At 48.9% G+C, this 25,293-nt stretch overlaps 1 protein-coding gene across 4 annotated transcripts in view; it reads left to right on the top strand.

Annotated features, from left to right (window-relative positions):
* The window catches only part of HIVEP3 (human immunodeficiency virus type I enhancer binding protein 3), a 318,219-nt gene that overhangs the window by 264,099 nt on the left and 28,827 nt on the right, over window positions 1-25,293 (top strand). For all 4 annotated transcript variants that reach the window (XM_015563169.1, XM_015563168.1, XM_015563171.1 and 1 more), the window contains 2 exons: window positions 10,919-16,529; window positions 19,771-19,916. In XM_015563169.1, the coding sequence (XP_015418655.1) occupies window positions 11,448-16,529; window positions 19,771-19,916 (5,228 nt within the window). In that variant the 5' untranslated portion in view covers window positions 10,919-11,447. The remainder of the gene's footprint in view (window positions 1-10,918; window positions 16,530-19,770; window positions 19,917-25,293) is intronic.

The following is a 25,293-nucleotide window of genomic DNA, read 5'->3' as shown; positions in this document are numbered from 1 at the left end:
AAAAAAAAAAAAAAAAGATGATGACATGGGATTCAAAAAAGAAGTAAAAGAAGCCATAAACTCTTTGTAGAAAAATTGATTGGTTGACTTTTTCCTTGTAATAAAATTTCAGTCCCGTGGAATTCATACTAAGTAGTTTCCCAGGGAATATTATCTTCACGAACATGTTGTTTATTAGTTTCAATTTTTAGAATTAAATTATAGACTATATAATTACAATATAGCGGAGAATATAGATGTTATGAAACTTGACATTGTAAGAATAATAATATATAAGTAAACATTTGAAGATGGACGGGGAAAGGAGGTGGAAAGAAGGGAATGTGCACAAATTTCTTCTTGTTCATAGCAGGAAGTGAACAGTTGATAGATCAGGGAAGAGCAATTTAAGTCTTATTTGATTGTTCAAGGCAACTACCAGAATAACCAAAAACATGTAATTTATCAAAGATGGTGAGATTGAGTGGAAGGAAGTTGAGGGAGATGGTAAATACAAAAAAATCCCTCAGCTTTATGGCAGAATCAGTACTGGAAAGGAATGCAGATGGTTTCAAATTCTGGGGCCTGGAAGACAGTAGACTTTGAAGAAACTAACAATTTTAAAAGAAATGGACTTCATGACCCCACCACTACTGTATCTCCTCAGTGCTGGTGGCTATGCAAATACACCTGTCTTGTGACTCCAGCCATCAGATGCCTCATGACCGAGGGAAGGCTCATTCATTCACTCGACAAATGTTTACGGGGAACTCATTTAAATAAACAAATCTGAAGCCTGATTTGATTCATGACCTCAGCCTCCCACCACTGTGCTCTAACACCCGACCCTCTAACCACAATGAATTACCTGCCTTCTCACATGCTCAGTGTTTCCCCGGCATCGTCATGCCTTTGTACACATTAGTCCCCTTTTCTGCTTGGTGAAATACCATTTGTCCTTAGGGGCCCAGTGTACCATTGCTGAAGCCTACCCCCTGAGCATTCTCTTCCCTCTCCCAACCTGTATTTGGAACCTGTTTCCATCATGGCATCTACTACATCTTATTACCTGTTTTTGTTTGTCTCTCTCCTTACAGGCTTTGTATTTTTCAAGAGAAAATTTTGTGTCATTTTTAAATGGAGCATAACACACATATAATTTTGTACACGTATCATATATATACACATAATATGACGTGCATACAACTCAAATACTTTCTACATGTACACACCCATATAATATGTATGTAACTAGATCAAGATGTAGAACATTTTTATCACCCCAGAAAGCTCCTGCCTGCCCCTTCCTAGTCAATAGCCACCTGCCCCATCCCAGCAAACCACTATTCTGATTTCTATTACCATAAAACTAGTGTTGCCTGTTCTTATACTTCAATTCGGTGGAATCATACAGTGAACAGTCTATTGTGTCTGAGTTCTACTACTGATTATGTCTGTGAGATCCATCCATATTTTTGTTTGTAGCAGTACTTTGTTCTCTTTTATTACTATGTCATAATTCTTGTGTAAATGTCCCATAGTTTATTTATTCATTCTATTTGTTTTAGCATTTGGGCTGCTTCCAGTTTTTTGCTGTCATGAATGAAGCTACTGTGAACATTCTTGTTTGTGCTTTTTGGCAGACACGTATGTGCATTTCTGTAGAATATGTTCTTAGGAGTGGAATTTTGGGTCATAGGGTAGATGAGTGTTAGCTTTGAAGATTTTGCCAATCAAATGTCCAAATAGCTGAGTCTACCGTCCCACCAACAATGGATATGAAGAGTTCCAGTTGATCCACTCCTATGCCAGCATTTGGTTTAATTTTGTTTGGTTCATGTTAGCCATACTGGTGAAAGTGTGATGGACTTAATTTATATTTTCCCAATAAGTAACATTGTTGAGCACCTTTTCATATGCTTACTGACCATTTTTAGATAACATCTTTTATAAAGTACTTATTCAAAGCTTTTGCCATTTAAAAAAATCTGATAAAATATACATAACATAAAATGTGCCATCCTAACCATTTTTTAGTTCAGTGGTATTAAGTATTTTCACACTGTTGGGCAATGTGAATGAATCTCCAAAACTATCTTTAACTTGCAAAACTCCATTTGCATTAAGTAACTCCTTATTCCCCTTTCCCTTCTCCTAGCCCCTGGAAACCACCATTCTTTCTGTCTCTATGAATTTGACTATCCTGTAATTGGGATCATATAGTATTTGTCTTTATGTGACTTGCTTATTTCACTTAGTATAATGCCCTCAAGGTTGATCCATGTTGTATAATGTGTCCGAATATTTTTTTTCCTTTTAAGGCTGGATAATATTCCATTGCATGTGTATACCACATTTTGTTTATCCATCCTTCTGTCTATGAACATTTGGGCTGCTTCCACCGTTTGGCTATTGTGAATAATACTGCTATGGGTGTATAAATATCTCTTTGAGACTTTGCTTTTAATTCTTTGGAGTATATACCCAGAAATGAAATTGCTGGATCATATGGTAATTCCGTTATTAATTTTTTTTTGAAAAATCACCATACTGTGTTCTGTAGAGGCGGCACTATTTTGCATTCCCACCAGCAGTATACAACAGTTTCAATATCTCCACATTCTAACCAGCACTTATTTTCTGGGGTTTTTGTTTGTTTATTTGTTTGTTTGTTTTATAGTAACTATCCTACTACATGTGAGGTGGTATCTCATGGCTTTGATTTATATTTCCCTAATGAATGACGATGTTGAGCATCTTTTCATGCGCTTGTTGGCCATTTGTATATCTTCTCTGGAGAAATGTCTATTCAAGTTCTTTGCTCGTTTTTAACCTGGTTGTTTGGTTTTTGTTTTAGAGTTGTAGAAGTTCTTTATGTATTCTGGATATTAACCTATTCTGGAGGTTGCCTTTTCCCTCTTTTGATTATATCATTTGATGCACAATCGTTTTAAATTTTTATGAAATTCAGTTTATCTGTTTTTACTGTGGTTGCCTGTGCTTTAGTGTCATATCTAAGAAATCACTGCTGAATCCAATATCATGAAGCTTTTCTTCTATGTTTTCTTCTAAGAGTTTTATAGTTTTATCTCTTATCCATTTTGAGTTAAGTTTAGCTAAAAGTTAATTGGGTTGTCTCCCTTTTTAAAATTCATTTTTAGGAATATTTATATTCTTGATGAGTCCTTTGTCAAATATGTATTGCAAATATCTTCTCCAAGTCTGTGATTTGTTCTTATATTCTATTATCGGTATCTTCTGATAAGCAGACTTTTATTTTAATGAAGCCCAATTTATTTACACTTTATTTTATGAGTATATGATTATGCTTTTTGTGAACTGTGTAAGAGATCTTCACTGGATCCAAATTCATGATGTTCTAGTGTTTTTTTCTACAAGTTTTATCATTTAACTAGTTGTATTCAGGTCAAACATCCATTCACATTAATATTTGTGTATGATGTGAGGTAGGGGCCTCAATCATTTTTTTCCCTTATAGATATCTAATTACTTCAGCACTATTTATTGAAAAGATTATCATTTCCCCATCAAATGAAATAACACCTTAATTATAAATCAGGTGACTATACAGTATATGTGGGAATCTGTTTCCTACTCTCTTGTTTCCATTGTTGCTTTTTATTTCTCCTTGTTTTGCTTCCACACAATCAACTTTGTAGTAAGGCCTATCATTTATGTCTGTTTTCCTATTATTGGTGTGGCATTGAGAAGGTCCATGTAATGCTTAAAGACTGAGTGAATAAGTGAGGTGAACTTCAAAGTGGTCATTATAGCTGCTGTACCATTGCTATTACAGTTGTATCCATCCTGCTTTGTGGGCAAAAGTGGTGGAGACCACACATAATCCCTACTTTTGTCTTTGTTTACTTTTGGAATATATTGTACATCTCACCTAATCTCCCTGGTCATTCGTCCTTGTATCACTTATTCTGTAGTGTGTGTGTGTGTGTGTGTGTGTGTGTGTGTGTGTGTGTTTCATAGTGTGTTCTGTGTATTACCCTTCACAGGAGACTGAAGAACCTTAACTACCTAGGAAGCTTATAGGCAGGTGTGCCTTCTAGACGGCAATTTGTGTAGAAAAAAATGCCATCAAAGGCATAGCAAGAGACCTGCTGGAAACTCCACAGCAAGAAATGTGGAGTGCAGGTCTTTCATAGGCAACACTGAGAGACTGGCAGAATGTAAATGGCCAGAAGACAAATGGCCTGACCCTGCCCAACTCTCATTTCAGGCTTTGTTCTTTTTTTCTTAAGCTCTTTCACCTACAGGTACTTCCTGGACCACTTAAGATAAGCCAGTGGCGTTAGGCTCAGATATTTGCCACATTCTCAGGGGTGTCCAGGAGCTTCTTTTAATCTTTACTGGGACCAGGTGGATATGAATAAATGATGAGATAGGTAGATGTATAGGTAACTAGATTTATAACAATAGATAACTTAGTAGATTAATTAACTACAAGTATCTGGGTTTCACCAGATCCTTGTTGAGTCAAGACTATAGTCCTTAATCTCAGTTCATTTTCAGACTCAATGGGAATAAGACTTAAACACTGACGATATTTTTCTGGGTGAAAGAAAATAAAAGCTCTTAACAAGGCAAGCCACGTAATGGGAAGGAAGGCTGCTAGGAACGATGTTTGGTTACTTGATTTAAATCCAAGTCCTGTCCAAGAGGCTGGTGTGACCCCAGCTGCCTTGAGGGTATCCACTGCAGAGGCATTTGACGGCCTAAGCTCTGCCATTGCCGGTTTGTGATTTTGTGCTTCAGTTTCCTCATCTGTAAAATGAAGATAATAATAGTCCCTGCTCGACGGAGTAATTGTGTTAACACTAACAACAGCCCAACACATATTGAGTTCAGTTGTCCAGACTAGACACATGCATTGGTTTGGACCATCTTTGCCTGAGTTATCACAACCACAAATAATCAGGGCTGCATCTGGGCTTCTGAGGGTTTAGCAGAGTGGAGTTCTGGCTGTACTGTTGCTTGGTCTTGACTGTGAAACGTGGTCCTGCTTTCCTCAGGGATGTTGTTGGAAACGTTGTCCTCCCTAGGGATGTCAAGTCCACCTTGGTCCCTGGGCTCTCTAACAGGAAGACAAAAACCAGTCTCTTATATATAACTTGCCTAGGATGGCCTAGCTTTCTCTTCACTATGAATAGAATTTACTTTCAACCAGTATGTAGAAATTCCAAGCCCTGGCTGGGTCTTAGGGTTGAGAGGGAGGAGAAGAGGGAAACGTAGGAATGCAGAAACCACAGTCACCCCAGGGAAGTGATTTGGGAACCTTCCAAATGGTGAATAATCCACCACTCATGGTTGGTGGGGAAAACATTTATCAAGAAACCCAGTTCTGAGCAGGGTCACACCGAGTGATTTGCACATGGGAGGAGGCTTCGGTGCAAGTGCAGATGGATGTGGTTAACTGGGAAGACTTCCTGGAGGAGCTGGGGTGCTGGGAAGAAAGGCAGAATCCATCTGGACTATTCTGACCAAGGTCAGCACTCTTGGGGGTTTTCTAGACAGTGGTCTGTGCTCGGGATTTGCATCTTACCTCTGCCCTCTCTTGTAGCTAATCTGAAGCAATTAGCCTCACCTCTTTGAGCCTCAGTCTTCTCATCTGCATAAAGGGGATATGTGTGAGGATTAATATGTGAATTTTAGTATAGTTTGGGCACATGGTAGATGGTCATTTAAGTATTTTTAAAATATTTTCAGTATTTGACTCAGTGCCAGGCACTGAAAATACAAAGGTGATTAAGGCCTAGTCCAGTGATGGCGAACCTATGACACACATGTCAGAGGTGACATGCGAACTCATTTTTTTGGTTGATTTTTCTTTGTTAAATGGCATTTAAATATATAAAATAAATATCAAAAATATAAGTCTTTGTTTTACTATGGTGGCAAATATCAAAAAATTTCTATATGTGACACGGCACCAGAGTTAAGTTAGGGTTTTTCAAAATGCTGACACGCCGAGCTCCGAAGGTTCGCTATCACTGGCCTAGTCTCTGCCCAGTTGAGAGGGAGACACGTTTCCCGGGAAGACGCTGATGATGATTAACCCACAGACCTGCCCCACAGCAGATATCGCAGGCTTGTCAGGGAAGCAGCACTGTTTGACCTATTGCATTAGTGGAAACCTTATTCCTGACACAGGCAATCCGTCAGACCCTAGGTCAGTGATGGCGGAACTTTTGAGCTCGGCGTGTCAGCAGTTTGAAAAACCCTAACTTAACTCTGGTGCCATTTCACATACAGAAATTTTTTTGATATTTGCAATCATAGTAAAACAAAGATTTATATTTTTGATATTTATTTTATATATTTAAATGCCATTTAACAAAGAAAAATCAACCAAAAAAATGAGTTCGCGTGTCACCTCTGACACGTGTGTCATAGGTTCACCATCACTGCCCTAGGTAGTGCCTATTTTCCATGAGTGAATCCAGGCCAGAGGGTGTGAGGGGCTGGTCACCTCAGAAGCCTGACCCAGCCCACCAGCACACTTCTGGCCACCCCAGGGAGGCAGATTGTGCCTTCCATTGTATAGGATGGGGCAAAAGTAGATTTACAGTTCATATAGAAAACAATGCAATAATTGATAAATAATCCTATATAACAAAAGCCTAATATGCAAATTGACTGAACAGCAGAACTACCAGTGAAATGACTGATTGCTATGATGCGCACTGACCACCAGGGGTCAGACGCTCAATGCAGGAGCTTCCTCCAGCCCACAGGCCCAAGGCCAGCCAAGGTGGGTGCCAGTGGGGACCCCTGATTGCCCCGCTGGTTGCCCCACAGAGGGAGATGACTGGCGTCGACAGCGGTGGGGGATGGGACTGGCCAGCTAGTGGGTGACACCACCCCCCAGTCGCCCCACCACTGGCCGCCTCCCTCTGCGGGAGGCCCCCCCAGTTGCCCCACCAGTCACCCCACAGATCGGCCCCGATCGCCGGCCAGGCCTAGGGACCCTACCCGTGCACAAATTTTGTGCACCAGGCCTCTAGTAATACAAGAATAAACTCTGTTTCACATATTCACAACTGTAAACCTACTTTTGTCTCACCCTGTATAAAGGGTCAATACCGCCAATATCAAAAAAGTTTACATAAACAGATAAGAAAAATATAATTCATTAGAAACATAAACAAATTCTTCTTATAAAATAGTTCCCTGAATTTAATAGTTAATAAATTTATGCAAAGTTCTAAGCCTCCCTGGAGATCAAGAAATACAGATTTTTTAAACCTAAGAGGCCATTGTGGTCAGCAGAATAATGACCCTCAAAGAGCTCCACCTTCTAATCCCTGAAATCTATAAATATGTGTTGCCTTTCATGGCAAAGGTGACTCTATAGGTGTGATTAAATTAAGGATCTGGAGATAGGGAGATCGTCCTGGATTATCCAGGAGGGCCCAACATAATCACAAGAAGTTTTACAAGTGAGAGAGGGAGGCAGAGCAGTCACTGTTAGCGTCATTCATTGTGGGAAGGATGCAGCAAGCCATTGTTGGCCTTGAAGATGGGGAGGGCTACGAGCCAAGGAATGCAGGTGACCTCTAGAAGTTGGAAAGGTGAGGAAATGGATTTTCCCCTAGAGCTTCCAGAAAGAAGAATGGTCATACCTTGTTTTTAGTCCAGTGAGACCCATTTCAGACTTCTGGCCTCTAGAACTGTGTGATACTAAATTGTGTTGTTTTAGCCACTAGGCTTGTGGCAATTTGTTCCAGCAGCAATAGGAAATTAGTACAATGATTGTATATCAGTAAATATTAAAGACATAGGTTGTATTCCGGGTAGAAAAAAATCAGAGAAACAGTCCTCATACACAATTGGCATATAAATTTGTGCTTTGGGGGGAGCTATTTGTCAGTACGTATCAAAAGTTCAAGATACATTCCCTTCTTGGAATTTATCCTGTGGATACATTTGCGTGACTGTACAGAGGATGTTCTTTGTAGTGTTTCCTGGAATAAAAAAAGCTGAAAACAACCTTCATGGGCTTCAATACAGGACTGGCTGAATTTGAATACAGCCCCAAGTGGAATACTAGCTGCCCCCAGAGAGAGTAAGGTGAACCTCGATATCCATGTGTACACTGTATTTCCTTCATTTACATAAAATCCAGTATGCACGCATATTTATATATATGCCTTAGGATGTTGGGAAGAACATAATAAATTAACTGTAGGTTCTCTGAAGAAGGACATGTGGGGAACAGGGGGCTGCCACCCACCTTAGCGTGCATAATCAAGGCCTGTGATAATGCCACCAGGATGGACTCCCCAACATTAGCCAGGCTCCCCATTTTTCCTTTCCAGCAGCCAGAGCGAGGTTAGGACATAAGTTAAAAGGCCTCCTTTACTGTTAAACCTCTAGATACCTGGAGATACAGCCATGTCCCCGGGGCCATGCCAGTGCTCCCGTAGAACAGAGAGCCACCGACGGCAGTGCCCACTGTGCCACAGACTAGACTGTCCTGTGTCAGAGTGGCATTGATTCCTTGGGGCAGAAGTTGAACACTGGCCAGAGGTTGAGAGACACAAGACAGTCTAGCTCTGCTACCATCACTGTGCAAATTTTAGGAAAAATCACATCATCCTTCTAGGCCTCAGTTTCCCCATCTGTTAAGTAAGCGGATTGGCCTAGATAACCAGTCTCTAAGAATCCATTAGGAGACAGTGTGATTTAAGTCCTCCTAGCAAAGATGTAAAGTGTATATCAGATACCCTGAGTCAGCACTTGAGCCTGGTGTGGGTCTCAAAGTAAAACCTGATTGTAAGGATAACCATTTGTCCCAGCTAGGCTGGGACAGGCCCAGCTTATTCCTATTGCTCCTCCACAATCATTAATAATGCCTCTTTCACTCTCAAATGTGCTCCAGTTTGGAAGACACCTTACATGGCTCCCTGATGAAGTGAGGTTTCCCTGCCATACCCACAGGGGCCCTGCTAAGGGAGGCTGCCTTCTCTGCCTGAGTCAGGGGAGGGCTTTGACTGATCAAAGAATAGCTTTTGCCGAGTCGTGATCTTCCAACTGACAAAAATCAATCCTTCCTTTTGTGGGAGAGACATTATTTGAAGGCTCAGGTGATTTCATACATTCACTGCCCCTGTACCAAGAGAAATGGTTATTTTCAAGCAACCCTTTGCTTCCTGCAAGGAACTGAGATAGTTTTTCATCTCCGGCTTATACGGACTCTGTAATGGATCACATCTCTTTCTCCATGGCTGCTGGGAAGCTCAGATATAATTGTATGGCTGAACTACAGAAACACTGTGATCCCTTGTGATTGCTATGCCAGTCTTCTTTCCATCCCTCCAATCCTGACTTCCTGCCTTATTTACATTTTCCTTTGTTCTGACTTGTTATTCTTATTTAAAGTTGTTTTGATTTCTAGTTTGTCATTCTTTTATAAATTTTTATAAAATTTTGCTATAGTTCCCTTGAATTCTTTGTAGGCCCAAGATGGAAAGGACACACAAAAGGGGTAAATTTAGCCCTAACTGGTTTGGCTCAGTGGATAGAGTGTCGGCCTGCGGACTGAAGGGTCCCAGGTTCAATTCTGGTCAAGGGCATGTACCTTGATTGCGGGCACATCCCCAGTAGGGGATGTGCAGGAGGCAGTTGATCAGTGTTTCTAATATCTCTCTCTTTCTAACTCTCTATCCCTCTCCCTTCCTCTCTGTGAAAAATCAACAAAAATAGTTTTTTAATAAAATTATAACAAGCATTCTCTCTGATCATGATGATATTAGATTAGAAATCAATCACAAGAAAAAAATTGAAAACCCCACAAAAATATGGAGGCTAAATAAAGGTGCCTGCCCTGCCACTTAGAAACATGGGGCCTGAGAAGGCCACCTTCCCTCTATGGTTCTCAGTTTCCTTCACTGGAAAGAAAGGTGGGTTGAGACGGAGCCCACAGTGACTTCCAGCTTTGAAATGCTGACCGTGCTGCTGGGAAGAAGGGCCTGAGGTGCACTTGGAGCCCAAGAAGCCTAGACTGCCCGGCTTCCGGCTGACCCCGGGAGGGTGCACCCACCCAGAATAACTCTGCCCCTTGGCTTGGCAAGGACCCCCTTCTGGGGCACTTTCTTTAGTGCCAGGATGATCCTCCCAGCTATGGCTGGGCAGCTCAGGTAGCCATGGTTGTGTTAGACCGTGAGCTCCCACAGCCAGGGCAGTGGCTTTAGCTTCTCCACGAAATGCAGGCTGCAGAGGTGGGTTAGCAAAGGAGTAAAAGCCATGAGTGAGGCCAGAGAGAATAGCACCTGAGGACAATCTACCCCTTGGAAAGCTCATTCCTGAATACCCACCAGCACTTCCTCCTGCACCAACCAGCCTTTGCCCCGTGGCATCCACAACCATTACCATGTTGGATCCCCTGCAGGCCCAAGGCATAGCTGAGGCAGGAATTGTTATCCATTTCTGAGGTTAGACAGCTGATGCTTAGGGAGTTAAAACCCACTAGGAGGCGCTCACAGAGCAGAGTAGAACCCAGGCCTCTTGACCCTCACAGGCCTGATGCCCCCCCCCCGTTGTCCCCCATATTTTATACACTCCAATCCAAAGAGTAGACTGTACGTGGGTTACATGAAATCCACTGGTGACATTTTAGGAAGGCGGGAGAAAGCAGCCGCCCCCCCCCCCCCCCACACACACACACAGTACCAGCCCCAGAAGCACAGCTGGCATTCGGGTCACCCAACAACAGTGTGAATGGGGTGAGGGATGGCTGGACAGTGCCTGGCCATGCAGAGCCAGGGGGCGTGGGTTCTGCTTGAATCTCCCTGGTTAACCTTTTAGGAGGCTTTCACAGTCGGAGATGCCCAGGCTGTGGATGAGTCGCAGTAACTCTGTCTTCTCTTGTGTGTGTGTATTCCCTGTGTGTGTTTTTGTCATGTAGAAGCGCGTGAATTCCCTCCACGGCTCTGGATCTCCAACACGGGACTAAAGGGGAGAAGAGGCTGGACGGAGCCACCTGCGGCATCCAGCGCGGCTTCTCTCCGCCGGGACCAGGGATGACTGGGCCATGCACACAGCCGTCTCCAGTCCTCAGCACTTCACATAGCACACAGGGGACTCATGGGGGGCCACTCGCCACTGCCAACTGAGACAACACGATGGCAACATTGACGTCCCTCATGACGTTCCCACGACAGACACTCAGGCAGAAGGTGCTGGCGCACTTTCTGTCTGCAAAGTAGAGGGCCATGCCTCACCCACGTGAATAGCTTGAGCCCCAATGACTTGCTCTGAGTCCACTCACAGCCAGTGACACTTGCAAAAAACTCCCGACACCGTCTTGGGTTTGGCTTCCTCCGCTCTTGACCAATGTGGCCAAAGCCAGACATCTCCTTGGGACACTTGGATTATCCATAAATGCAGCCCGCCCCGACCCTCCCTGAGTAGCACCGGAAGTCTCTGCGGAGGTCATGGATCCTGAACAAAGTGTCAAGGGCACCAAGAAGGCTGAGGGAAGTCCCCGGAAGCGACTGACCAAAGGAGAGGCTGTTCAGGCCAGGGTTTCGGCCAGTGCCCCGTTCCCAGGCGGCAGCACAGCTGTCGCCCCCGAGGGCCCCCTCCAAGAGCTCCTCGCCCCGCAGCCCTTCCCAGGCCCCTCGCCGGTTCTTAGGGAAGGCTCTCAGGAGAAAACGGGCCAGCAGCAGAAGCCCCCCACGAGGTCCTCCATCGAAGCCTCTGTCCACGTCTCCCAGCTTCCACAGCACCCTCTGACACCAGCATTCATGTCGCCGGGCAAACCTGAGCACCTCCTGGAGGGGTCCACCTGGCAGCTGGTCGACCCCCTGAGACCTGGACCCTCAAGCTCCTTCATGAGTCCTGGGCTCCCTCCTCAGAGCCAGCTCCTGCCTCCCCACGCTTCCATCATCCCCGCCGAAGACCTGCCCGGCCTCCCCAAAGTCTTTGTGCCCCGTCCCTCCCAGGTCCCCTTGAAGCCCACAGAAGAGGCCCCCAAGAAGGAGAGGAAACCCCAGAAACCGGGCAAGTACATCTGCCAGTACTGCAGCCGGCCCTGCGCCAAGCCCAGCGTGCTCCAGAAACACATCCGCTCGCACACGGGCGAGAGGCCCTACCCCTGCGGCCCCTGCGGCTTCTCCTTCAAGACCAAGAGTAACCTCTACAAGCACAGGAAGTCCCACGCCCACCGCATCAAAGCCGGCCTGGCCTCGGGCGTGGGCAGCGAGCTGTACCCCCCGGGGCTGGAGATGGAGCGGATCCCGGGGGAAGAGTTTGAGGAGCCCACCGAGGGAGAGAGCACCGATTCGGAAGAGGAAACGGGCACGGCGTCGGCTCACCCCGCAGAGCTCTCCCCCAGGCCCAAGCACCCCCTCCTGTCCAGAGGCTTGTACAGCTCCGGGAGCCAGGGTTCCAGCCACGAGCGCTGTTCCCTGTCCCAGTCCAGCTCAGCCCAGTCGCTCGAGGACCCCACTCCATTTGCAGAACCCTCCTCCGAACACCCCCTGAGCCATAAACCTGAAGACACCCACACCATCAAGCAGAAGCTGGCGCTCCGCCTGAGCGAGAGGAAAAAGGTGATCGACGAGCAGGCGTTTCTGAGCCCGGGCAGCAAAGGCAGCACCGAGTCCGGGTACTTCTCCCGCTCGGAGAGCGCCGAGCAGCAGGCCAGCCCCCCGAACACCAACGCCAGGTCCTACGCCGAGATCATCCTGGGCAAGTGCGGGCGGATCGGGCAGCGGACCACCATGCTGACGGCCGCCTCCACGCAGCCCCTCCTGCCCCTGTCCGCCGAGGACAAGCCCGGCCTGGTGCCTCTGTCTGTGCCTCGGACACAGGTCATCGAGCACATCACCAAGCTCATCACCATCAACGAGGCGGTGGTGGACACCAGCGAGATAGACAGCGTGAAGCCCCGGAGGAGCTCGCTGTCGCGGCGCAGCAGCATGGAGTCGCCCAAGTCCAGCCTCTACCGGGAGCCCCTGCCGTCCCACAGCGAGAAGACGAAGCCCGAACCATCACTGATGAGCCTCCAGCACCCGCCCAGCACCACCCCTCCTGTGCCTCTGCTGAGAAGCCACTCAATGCCTTCTGCCGCCTGCACCCTCAGTACCCCCCACCCCACCTTCCGCGGTAGCTACTCCTTCGACGACCACGTCACCGATGCCGAAGCCCCGAGCCGCAGCAGTCAGGTGTTTCCCTCCCACCCACGGATGCTCAAGCGCCAGCCGGCCATCGAACTACCTTTGGGAGGGGAGTATTCCGAGGAGGCAGGGCCAAGTAGCAAGGACACAGCCCCCAAACCCACAGACGAGCCAGAACCCAAGGAAAGTGAACTCACCAAAAAGACCAAGAAGGGCTTGAAAACGAAAGGGGTGATCTATGAATGTAACGTTTGTGGTGCTCGGTACAAGAAAAGGGACAACTACGAAGCCCATAAGAAATACTACTGCTCAGAGCTTCAGATCCCCAAGCCGGTCTCTGCAGGTGCTCACGTGTCTCTGGAAGCCGAGAAGAGCCCGGCCGAGCAGGAGCCCTGGTCCCAGGTGATGCATTATAAACTGGGGGCCACCTTGGAGCTCACTCCATTGAGGAAGAGGAGGAAAGAGAAGAGCCTTGGGGACGAAGAGGAGCCACCTGCCTTTGAGTCCACGAAAAGTCAGTTTGGCAGCCCCAGGCCGTCCGATGCTGCTCGGAACCTTCCCCTGGAGGCCACCAAGTCACCAGCAGAACCAAGTAAGTCAGTGCCCTCCCTGGAGGGAACCTCGGGCTTCCAGCCAAGGACTCCTAAGCCAGGGTCTGGTTCGGAATCAGGAAAGGAAAGGAGAACAACGTCCAAAGAAATTTCTGTCATCCAGCACACCAGCTCCTTTGAGAAGTCAGACTCTCTGGAGCAACCCGGGGGCTTGGAAGGGGAAGACAAGTCTACGGCCCCAGCCCCATTCTCATCGCCCCCGCCCACCCCGCACGGACGCTCAGCTCACTCCCTGCAGCCCAAGTTGGTCCGCCAGCCCAACATTCAGGTTCCTGAGATCCTGGTGACCGAAGAGCCCGACCGGCAGGACACAGAGCCCGAGCCGCCCCTGAAGGAGCCCGAGAAGACGGAGGAGTTCCAGTGGCCCCAGCGCAGCCAGACCCTTGCCCAGCTCCCGGCAGAGAAGCTGCCGCCCAAGAAGAAGAGACTGCGCCTGGCGCAGATGGCCCAATCATCGGGGGAATCCAGCTTCGAGTCCTCCTTGCCTCTGTCCCGCAGCCCCAGCCAGGAGAGCAGTGTCTCTGTGAGTGGGTCTAGCCGCTCTGCCTCCTTTGAGAGGGATGACCACGGAAAAGCCGAGGCCCCCAGGCTGTTATCTGACACACGCTCCAAACCCTTGGGCACTCACATGCTGACGGTCCCCAGCCACCACACACACACCCGGGAGATGCGGAGGTCAGCCTCAGAGCAGAGCCCCGACGTTTCCCATTCGGCCCACATGACTGAGAGGCGCAGCAAATCATTTGACTGTGGCAGCTTGTCCTTGGCAGGCCCTTCTGCCCCAGCCCCAGTGGCTCCAGCAGCCCCCGCAGCCCCCGCAGCCCCAGTGGCCCCTCCAGAGAGAAGAAAATGCTTTTTGGTGAGACAGGCCTCCCTGAGCAGGTTTCCAGAAACAGAGCTGGAGGCCACCCCCATGGGAAGACAGGAGAGTGAGGAGCCAAAGCCCTCATCCAGTAAAACGGTGGCCAAAAGCTCACTGCCCCAGATTTCCTCAGCGGCCACCTCACACACTGGGCACCCGGGAGGCAAAGGCCAGGGGCAGGACAGACCCTCACTGGGGTCCACTCCACCCTTCACAGAAGCACTGCAGGTGCTCCACCACCCCATTGCCCAGCTGCCCCTGCATGAGAAACCATGTCTGCCCCCACCTGTCTCCCTCTTCTCCTTCCAGCACCTCTTGCAGCACGAGCCAGGACAGTCTTCAGAATTCTTCTCCTCCCAGTCCATGTCCAGCCTCCTCTCCGCACCGTACTCCATGCCCCCAATTCCTCCCTCCTTATTTCAAACCCCGCCATTTCCTCTCCAACCTACTGTTTTGCATCCAAGCCAACTCCACCTCCCCCAGCTCATGCCTCACCCTACTAGCATCCCCTTCCGGCAGCCCCCTTCCTTTCTCCCCATGCCATACCCGCCCTCCTCAGCACTCTCCTCTGGGTTTTTCCTGCCTCTCCAATCCCAGTTTTCCCTTCAGCTCCCTGGCGATGTGGAAAGTCATCTGCCACAGATTAAAACCAGCCTGGCCCCACTGGCAACAGGAACAACTGGCCTCTCCTCCAGCACAGAGTATGGCAGTAATATCCAGCTGCCCCCCGTGCCTCCCCCATCCAGCTCCTCAGTGCCCATGTCAGCTCCTCCTTTGGCCTTGCCCACCTGTCCAGATACCATGGTGTCGCTGGTTGTACCCGTCCGAATTCAGACCAACATGCCATCCTATGGGAGTGCCATGTACACCACCCTCTCCCAGATCCTGGTCACCCAGTCCCAAGGCAGCTCAGCAACTATAGCTCTTCCTAAGTTTGAGGAGCCCTCATGTAAAGGGACGACAGTGTGTCGGGCAGATGTGTGTGAAGCCAGGCTTGGGCCAGCTGGGATAAGCGAAGAGCAGAGCAGAGGTTTCCAGACCCCATACCTGAGAGTGCCTGTGACATTACCTGAAAGAAAAGACACTTCCCTGTCATCAGAAAGTGTCTTGAGCCTGGAGGGGAGTTCATCGACAGTGGGGGGAAGCAAGCGTGTCCTTTCACCAGCTGGCAGCCTTGAACTTACCATGGAAACCCAGCAGCAAAAACGGGTGAAGGAAGAGGAGGCTTCCAAGGCAGATGAAAAACTGGAACTGCTAAAATCATGCAGTGTGGTGCTTACCAGCACTGAGGATGGCAAGAGGCCAGAGAAATCCCCCTTGGGCAGCCAGGGCCAAGTCAGGAGGGAGCTAGAATTGCTGTCCAGCTTGTCCACAGATCTATCTGACCCAAAGGAAATTATTCCCCTTCCTCACCCTACACTGCCCCATGTGACAGCTCCAGGCTCAGAGGCTTTGAAGGAATATGGGCAGCCATCTGGTAAACACCACCGAAGAGGATTGCCCCCACTGAGTGTGAAGAAAGAAGATTCCAAGGAACAACCTGACCTCCCTTCACTGGCACCTCCCAGCTCTCTTCCTCTGTCAGAAACATCCCCCAAATCAGCCAAGTCTCAAGAAGGTACGGACTCAAAGAAGGTACTGCAGTTCCCCAGCCTCCACACGACCACTAATGTCAGTTGGTGCTATTTAAACTACATTAAGCCAAATCACATCCAGCATGCAGATAGGAGGTCCTCTGTTTACGCTGGTTGGTGCATAAGTTTGTACAACCCCAACCTACCAGGGGTTTCCACTAAAGCTGCTTTGTCCCTCCTGAGGTCTAAGCAGAAGGTGAGCAAAGAGACATACACCATGGCCATAGCTCCGCATCCTGAGACAGGAAGGCTCGTGCCATCCAGCTCCCACAAGCCCCGCATGACAGAGGTAAGTTCAGTCTTATTTTTCTTCTCCCCACTGATTTTTAAAACTGTTGATGAGCTTTTACAGCCACATTCTCCCCAGGTTCTATTTGCAAAGTTAGTGCCAGATGAGTGGGCAGATTTCTTCTCTGTCAGCTGGGTCTGGTCACCTTACCAGAAAACATATATTGGGTCCCTTTGTCAGTGTGTCCCTCATGCAATCAGAATAGATACATTTCAGTAAAGTAAGCTTTAAAGTGATCCTGCTTTCCCATTAGCTGCTATTGTAAAATCAAAAACACAATCTCAGCCAGGAAAAAAACAATTCTCTAAAAGAGTGTTTGGAAAACTTGACTGATGGGAATGCCTACAACAATTTTAGAACTTTATACCACTCCATCGTATGCTTTTCCTGTCCTATTAGTCTTCTCCTGCTTTTCTTATTCTTTATAGCTGCTGTTTCTGTTCTCTGGGACAACTTGAAATACTCTTATTTCCAAAGAGTCTAGAATTTGACACAACTCCTAAAACAGTCATTTCTCTAGGATAGCAGCTAAAGCTGGGAGGCAATATCCCTCTTCACCAATAGGTGGCAATGTCACTTAGAGCTTGACCCATCTACGCTGTGTGGTAACACCTAGCCCCACTAAGGGTGCATATTTACTCTTCCATTGCCTCTGTCTGACCTGAGGCTGCATCAGGAACTAAATAAAATGAATGAGTCCCTGCAAGTTCAGTAAGTTTAACTTTTGATAGATGACACCTTCAGACCCTGACAAGGCTGCCTAAGGATTCAGGCCATGATGTGTTATGCTGAGTTGGCATTTGTGAAATAACAATTGGTCTATTGATTGAGCAGCCTCACTGTGCCGGGCACTGTGCTTGCCCTTGAATCTACTCAATACTCATCTCCACCTCTGAGATAGCAGGACAATCTCCATTCTACAGATGAGGGAACAGAGAATCAGAGGGTGAGAGAAGGCAAGGTCACATGGCAAATATTTGCCAAGCCTAGAATTTGAACTCAGACCTGTCTGACTCCAGAAAGTCTACTTTACTTTTTTTAATTATTTGAGGAAAGAAAACCTTAAAGTGTGTCTTCAGATCAGGTGCTTTAGCCAAATCAGGCAGAAATCTACTAAACTAAATTCATATTATAGACAAATGAACAAAATCGTGTTCTATAACTTTCCTATATTCATACTCTCCTCTTTATCCTTGAGTGAATTTTGTGTATTGAATTTGTTTTTAGCTCAGCTGAATATTCTCACAGAACGGTTTCCCAAATTTATTCTCTAAATGCCCATGTCAGTCTACAGACACCCCTAAATGAGATTTCCACTTTTGCAATAAACATCATTACTGACTTGCTCTTCAGTGTTTTTTAATAGCTACATGTACTCCCCAGAGGCTGTCGTAATTATGTTCATACTTATAACTACTTGTGCACCTACGATGTGGCAGGCACTGTGATAAACTTTACTTTTATCCTCACAACCACCTTGTAAGTTAGGGTACTCTATGGCCATTTTATGGATAAGGAGGCAAAGCACAGAGAAGCTAGGCAACTTGCACAAGGCCACAGAATAAACGGCAGAGCCTGGATTCAAAACTAGATCTCATTCCAAAGCCCTCTCAGATGGTCTGGACTGCCTCTCTGTTTTAATGGCTGGATATTAAAAGGTCATTTAATAAAAAGGAAGAGTTAATTTGGCTTAATTGGGCTGGACAGTCATCAGATTGAAATTTGAAATTCTTAAAATGAGGTGACCCCTGCAAAATATTTTTGGAATATTTCACTTGACTCGCTGTCATGTTTCCTGCCAGCATGCAGTGGCACTCAGATTCCCTGGTTCTTAGCCAACTGCCTTCCTGCTCAGCCCCATCACGTGCTGTGGGGAAGTGTGGTGGCTGGCATGGGGACTGCAATTCTCATATTTTCCCAGCACCGGGCATACAGTTGCTTCTCCCGCTGGCTGTAAGCAGTGCAGGTTCTTCATGACAGTGGCATGAAGTAGCATGAGAATCTCATTCCCGACACGGCAGGCTCCAGCTGCCAGCCCAGCATCACGGCTCCCTATTCAAGGGTGGGCCCACCCCCTGCTGCCATCAGGGGTCTAAACAATATGTTCTCTTTTAACAAGAGCTTGGAAAGCCTGGCTGTCCATTTGTGAAATAAGCCACAGTGTCCCATAAAGCCCATTTTTGCCATATACCACATTACTACAAAATTTAGTTCATTTTATTAATAACAACATTTGTCAGAATGTAAATGCTTCCCTCTTGGCAGAAATAACAACTTAATATAAAATAATAATAGCATTTAACTCAGAAACAAATGACTGGCACACCTTTGTAAGGTGGCTTACTTGAGTTTCATAAGCAAAACTGGAGTGCTCTGAGCAGTCCCAGGTCAGATAGGAACCCAGGAAACCCAGATGTCAAAGGGAGTATGTGTGAGCAGAAGAGAGTGGCCATGTTGGTCATTTAGTCCTAAACCAATTGATTCTGCCTCGGGCACTGGGGAAAAATAGCTCTTTTCTAATGGAATTGCTGGATCTTACCTACCTAATAAAGTTTTGCATGAGATCAAAATACAAATAAAAATATGTCCTCATCCAGCCAGCTCTCACCACTAAGGCCTGTGGAAGAGAATAGCTTCCCTCGATGACCAGCCCAGAGCCTGCCCTCCCTCAGGTGCATGCCCGTCAGTGCCCACACAGCCTCTCTGAGCCCAGCTCTGAGAGGTCCTGTTGGTCAGGGTCTTCAGGAAACTTGTGTTCTGCTCCCAGCAGTGCCCTTAACCTGCTGGGTGACCTTGACTGTCTGATCTGTAAAGGAGAATTAGACTAGTCAGTCTCCACAGGCAGAGTCTTCATTATTAGTTCAGCATTCCTGACGTGCCCTCACTGAGAGGCAGGCCCTGTTTTGGGTGCTGGCCTGACCGAGGAGAGCAAGAGGAGCACCTGTCCCCAACAGCTCCCTGGCCAGTGTAAAAGAAAGAGCGACCTGGTCTTCCCATGGAAAAGACCTGGTCAGAGTTCTCGTTTTGATACGAACTAACCCCTTGGCGTTGAATAAGGGACTCCATCTCTCTGGGGATCAGCGTCCCTCTTTCTATAAAGTGGGCTTACAGCACCTCCTCACAGGGCAGAGTGGAGACTAAGTGAGCCCTGATTGAGTGTAAGCACGCAATGCCGTTGAAGGCATCATTCCATTATCACCATGTAACTGGCAGTGATTTTGTCCTTCCTGCGGTGGGCCAGGTTCACCTCCCTTCGCTGGTTTCCCCGGAAGGCCAGAAAGAGGTAGCTAGAGTGGAGAAGGAAGAAGAGACGCGAGGGAAGCCCGAGGAGGATGCTCCCGCCTCCAAGAGAGGGGAGCCAGCGAGGATCAAAATCTTCGAAGGAGGGTAAGAATCACGTTTGGTTTGCAATGTCTGCTCCCTGTGGAGTCAGAGGTCATGCCTGGCTGGCCTGAGGGCTGGGGTGGGCCGATCTGCGTTCTGAGGTGGTGAACGTCTCAAACGCAGGGCCGCGCCCCAGATGCCCTGGAGTTCCAGCCGTGCCTCCCAGCAGATGCCACCACTGTGGGATGTGCCGGCCACCTCTGTTTGGGGACATCAGCTGCTTGGTGGGGGTTGGGAACACTGGGTGTTGCAGGCTGGTGGGCCTGGGTCTTCCTCCAGCCCCTCATTGTGTTGGTGCCGGCAGGTTTCCAGTCCTGCACTGGGGTTGATAGTGAGTCTCCCGGGTCTGCTCAGACTGCCCTTTTGGTATGTGTTCCCAAAACGTCACCTCTGTCCGTCCAAGCAGCCATCCTGGCACGCCTCTGTCCCACAGGGCATTCATGCTCTGCCAACCAGGCAGTTTGCAGCACGTTGCAGGTGCCACATGTTTACACCAGTCTCTGTGCCTAGTGGCCAGGTCCAGGACTCATCGGTTGGTAAATACTTAGCATCTCATCCCTGGATTTTCACCTTGGCGTTTGTCTTTGGGAACCTAGCGATGTAGCCATCTCAGAACTCACGATGGCGGGGCCCTCTGGGCTCTGAAGGTGTGCCTTGTCTCAGATTCGCTTTGTGGGAGTTCTGTGCGAGCTGTGTTCTCTGTGGCCACATGTTTGCTCCCTGGGACATGGGTGTCTGTAAGCAGGTTCCGTGGTGTCTGTCTTAGGGTCCTGTGTCTGTGTCCCCAGTGTTCTCGATACAGCCCTTGTCCCACCCAGTCCTGAAAGACAGCGTCATGAGGAAAACTACCTCCCAACGATGGCAGCCCCCGCCAGCACAAGCTGTCACCGGGGCCTGCAGCTCTCCAGCACCTGTAGGTGCCTAACTCACAAAGTCAGAGTGGGAGGTGCGAGTCCCCATGGGGCACCCTCCAGCGGCCCTGACCAGCAGGGAGTGTCCAGAGAAGGGGTGTTTGCAAATGAAACTTGGGGAGTTGGGTTGTCAGGGGGTCAGGGATGGCAAACTCCCTGAAGTGGCAGGGACACCTCCCCCCGGGGGAGAAATGCCCTGCCCGGATTCTAACAGCGGCTCCACTGAGAACCACTAGACCACATGGCCTTCAAACGCTGGCTGGCCCTCTTTCCAGTGGACGGACCAGTTTCCTCCCTGCTATTTGGTTAGAGCGCCCTCATGTGTCTCTGTGTCCTCACAGCATTGGGTCCTTGGAAGGCCATGTTCATCTGGACTTTTCTTCTCTCTATCCTTGGGGCCCAGGGGGGCTGGTGTGCGTGAAGAGCTTTGCATCTGCCCTGAGAGGCATCAGCCTCCAAAAACCCGGTTCCCGGGGGGCTCCCTGCTGCCTGGTCCCTCAGGAAGCTGAGCTCTGGGAAGGCAGCTGGCAGGAGCCCCTCCCACTGCCGTTGGTTCACAGCTCCAGCTACTGGCTGAAGTCTCGGCCACAAAGTCTGCCTTCAGCTGAAAGGTGCAAGGTTATACCTGAGTGCCCTCTCCTCTTCCTGCAGCCCAGGCATCGGTCCGCACTCCTCCCCACCCACCCTAGCCCCACTGTCCCATCCAGGCTGTCAGTCCCAGCTGCTCTGTCTCCCTCTCTTTCCAGGTCATCCGCCCCCGAACAACTCTCTCACCTACCTGTGTCCCACTCCATCAGTCGTCCTCTTCTCCCCCTGTTTCCTCCTCTGCAGAAGGGGATAGTCACATACTTTGTAGGTGGTCAGAGAATGCTATGCGACCCGTGTAAAGGCCGAGTTCCTGGACTCAGGGAATTTTATGTTATTACGTCCATCTCTCCTGTCTCCCTCCAGGTTAATCTCACTCTGTTCTGTCACCTGTGAAAAATATCCTTACACTCTCAACGGGGTCACATCCAATTTGAGCACTTTGGGGGATTAGGTCGTGTGGCAGGTCAGCTGTCCTCTCTGAGTCCCGCTGTGCCTCCCACCCCCCACTGATTTCATGGTTCTCTTGGGGCTGGTATAACCCCAGGAGTGTTGGTGAGCGCGTTTGGGGTTATCACATAATGGGAGCACTTCTGGCATCTCATGGACGGGGCCAGATACAACCATCCATATAACCAACCCCAGAACCACTGCCCCACCCCAATGTCCCAGGTGCCCCCCTCCCAAAACACCAAGTGAATCCTTCAGGCACAACCATCGGAGCTCACCAAGGTTTTGCCTCAGACTCCTTCCTCCCTCCCTCCCTCCCTCCCTCCCTCCCTTCCTTCCTTCCTTCCTTCCTTTCCTTTCCTTTTTATTTTTAACACAGCAAGCATTTGCATTGCATTCCAGCACATTTGATAAGAGTGTGCAGGGGGTTCTGCTCCTAGGAGTCACTGAGCGATCTAGGCGGGCGGGGCCGAGAGAGGAAGAGAGGCGTGGCGACCTGTGCACTGGCTCTTAAATCTTCATCCCTCAGCTTCTGCTCCAAGCCATGGGCCAGAGCAGCCCAGGGCCCTCCTGCCTCGGCGGCAGCGGGAAGTGCAGGCCTGCCGTGTGCTGGGGAACCAGGCCGACGTGGGAAACAGCACTGACTACTCCAGTGGGTTTAGCATACATCTGCAACTCTTTTTACTCAACAGTGTTTCTGAGACGTATCCATGTTGATCTGTAGAAATGGATGATGTCGATCCATGGAGATGTAATTCATAGTGATGAGACACAACGGTGGATGCTGCACGAGCCCAACGTTGATGAGTCTTTTTATCGCTAGTCAGCTACTCACTAGTCACCTTATTCTTCTCCTTGACCTCCTACCCAGGAATTGATTAATTAATCCAGCCATCAAGGAGGAGCTTTTTATTCAGTGCATTATGGGTGCTCTGTGCCAGAAGATATCACGAGCCCAGGCGGTAAACTGCGATTCTGCCCTCCTGGTACTGGGGACCAGTACAAGCCTCGGTACTGAGATGTGGACTGCCAGTGTTGGGATGCTTACAGCAGGAAGGGACCCACCTGGGGGAGGAATAATCAGAGAGAGCTAGGCCTGAAAGGCTGCGTGAGATGGAGACAGGTAGGGAGGAAAGGTAGGTTGGTCAGCAGTCTGGGTGTAATGGGGACTCATGTACCTGGTCAATTGGACTGATTTCTCCTGGCCTTGAGTGTTCTCTCTTGTCAATGTCATTCATCCCCTTGGTTTCAAACCTCATCACTGCCCCAAGGACACTAAATCTGGGGGTCCAGCTAGGACTTCACTCCTGAACTATAGACCCTTGCTTCTCCTGCCTCCTGGGCACCTTTGCCTGGGAGATCCAGGGCACCAAACTCAGCATGTGCCAACCTCACCCTCCCGTTGCCACCAACAGCGTCTTCTTCCACATCTAGATCTCAGATGATGCACCCAGCTCTTCACACTCAAAACCTTAGTGTCATCTTGGATGCTTTCTTCTCCCCTGTCCTTCCCCTTCCTATTAGTCCCCAAATTCTGGTGTCTACCACGACGTGGTCCATGATTCTGATGTGGTTTCTCTTCGTGCCCTGTGCTGTGGCTCTGGTCTCTTTCTCTCCAGGGTCCCATGCTGGTGCCACTGAGTGTTTTTGAGTGTGGTTCTGCCTGTGCCACGCCTCTGCTCCACGGTCTCTGTGGCCGCCTCACCTCCAGCATCCAGTGAAAGCTCAGCCTGCTCTTCCAGGCCCACCTCTGACCCACCCTTTTGTGCTTCACCTCTGTGCCTGCTGGGGCTGCCCATTGCCAAACCCTATTCAGCCTTCAAAGGACAGCACTCAACCCTCTCCCCTAGCTAACCTCCCAGGTCCATCCACACCCCTAGTTTAATAATACTGGTGCTAGAATCCATTCCTGTCTCCCCAACCCCCTCTTGACTTGGATCCAAGGGCCATGCTTCATGCACACTGTGTATGATTCCTATTTGTTGGCTTGATTTCCCGACTCACACACCTGTCTCGTTCCCCGTCACTTCCACACCTGGACAAAGCCTGCGTTTCCCAGGCAGCCTCTGGGAGGCCCATCAGGAATGTGCTGGCTCTCTCCTCAGCACCTGCGCCTTTGCCTTGGTCGTTTTAGAAAGGCTCCTTTGTCAGGGAATGTTGTTTTCACATAGACAAAGTTATATTGTTCATTGAGGGTAGTGCCTGTATTGTCCTAACTCAAGTTCACTTGTTGCAAGGAAAGATGGGAGCTCAGCCCAAAGGGCTGGTGTGGAAGAGGAAGAGACTAGACTTGATGGAAACTACCTGGCTTCCGACAGTAGTCATCCAGGCCCAACTGCGGGTGGGAGAGGGGGTGAGAGACATAGACCAGGCCAGCTGGGGTGGGGGATATTCAGAAAGGTGGTCATGCACAGGGTCAGGGAAGGACTGCGTTTGGAGTGGCAGCCCAGCCTCAACTTAGAATTGGAAAGCAGGGCAACAGAACAGAAGCCCCACAGTGGGCTGGGCCAGGGAGGGTGGGATAGGGTGACTCCTGGGCATGGGGTTGCCTAGAACTCCCCCCAAGCCTTTCAGGCCTTTAGCAGAAAGATTCCATGCCAGACCCTGCCAACTTCATGACTCAGGTGCTGAGCTGAGGGAATACCATCCTTTCGGAGGGCATGGATGCCATCCCTTCTCAGGCACCACAGCACACCCCAACACCTCACTCCAGCCACTGCCTCCCTGCTGACCACTCAACTCAGCATGTTCAAACTTAAACTATCCCACCTTTAGAACACAGGATCTATATCACTGTTTTTTCTTCTTCCCTTTAAAGAAATTCCGAACTGAAGGAGTTGACTGTACTCACTCACATCCATGTCTTTCCTCCTACCCTCTCTCAGACCATTCCAGGTTAACCTTGGGCTCCTCACCCTCAGAAACTGCTCTTATCGAGGTCAGCAGTGACCACCACCCTGCAGAATGTCCAGGTCACTGCTCACATCTGCTCACCTTGACCTGTCGGCAGCACAGGACACAGTTGACCCCTGCCCCCTCCTCGCTGCCCTTTGTCCGCTTGGTTTCCAGGGTGGCATCTTTCTTGACCTCTTCCTTTGCTGGTGGCACTTTCTCATGTCTTGGGGGATTCTGCCTCATCTCCTCACCTCTAAACATTAGGGTCCTCAGGGCTCAGCACCTACTTCTCAGTCTAATTTCCCTTCCAGGGGAACTCTATATACCATCTCTAGGCTCCAACTCATGTCTCCACTGGACTTCTCCCCAGAGCTTTGCTGAAGAACCATGTGATTCATCGGGCTCTTGGGACATTTGTTAAAGAAATTATTCGAAGAGTTTTAATTGTGTATTGTTCCACTTGAAGGAGTTTTATATAGAGAGGCCCGGTGCATGAAATTTGTACACGGGGGGGTCGGGGGCTGTCCCCCTCAGCCCAA

Source organism: Myotis davidii, unplaced genomic scaffold (assembly GCF_000327345.1).
Source record: "Myotis davidii unplaced genomic scaffold, ASM32734v1 scaffold458, whole genome shotgun sequence".
Taxonomy (NCBI): domain Eukaryota; kingdom Metazoa; phylum Chordata; class Mammalia; order Chiroptera; family Vespertilionidae; genus Myotis; species Myotis davidii.
The sequence above is the reverse complement of the archived record's forward strand: the minus strand, read 5'-3'. Positions and strand labels throughout refer to the sequence as shown.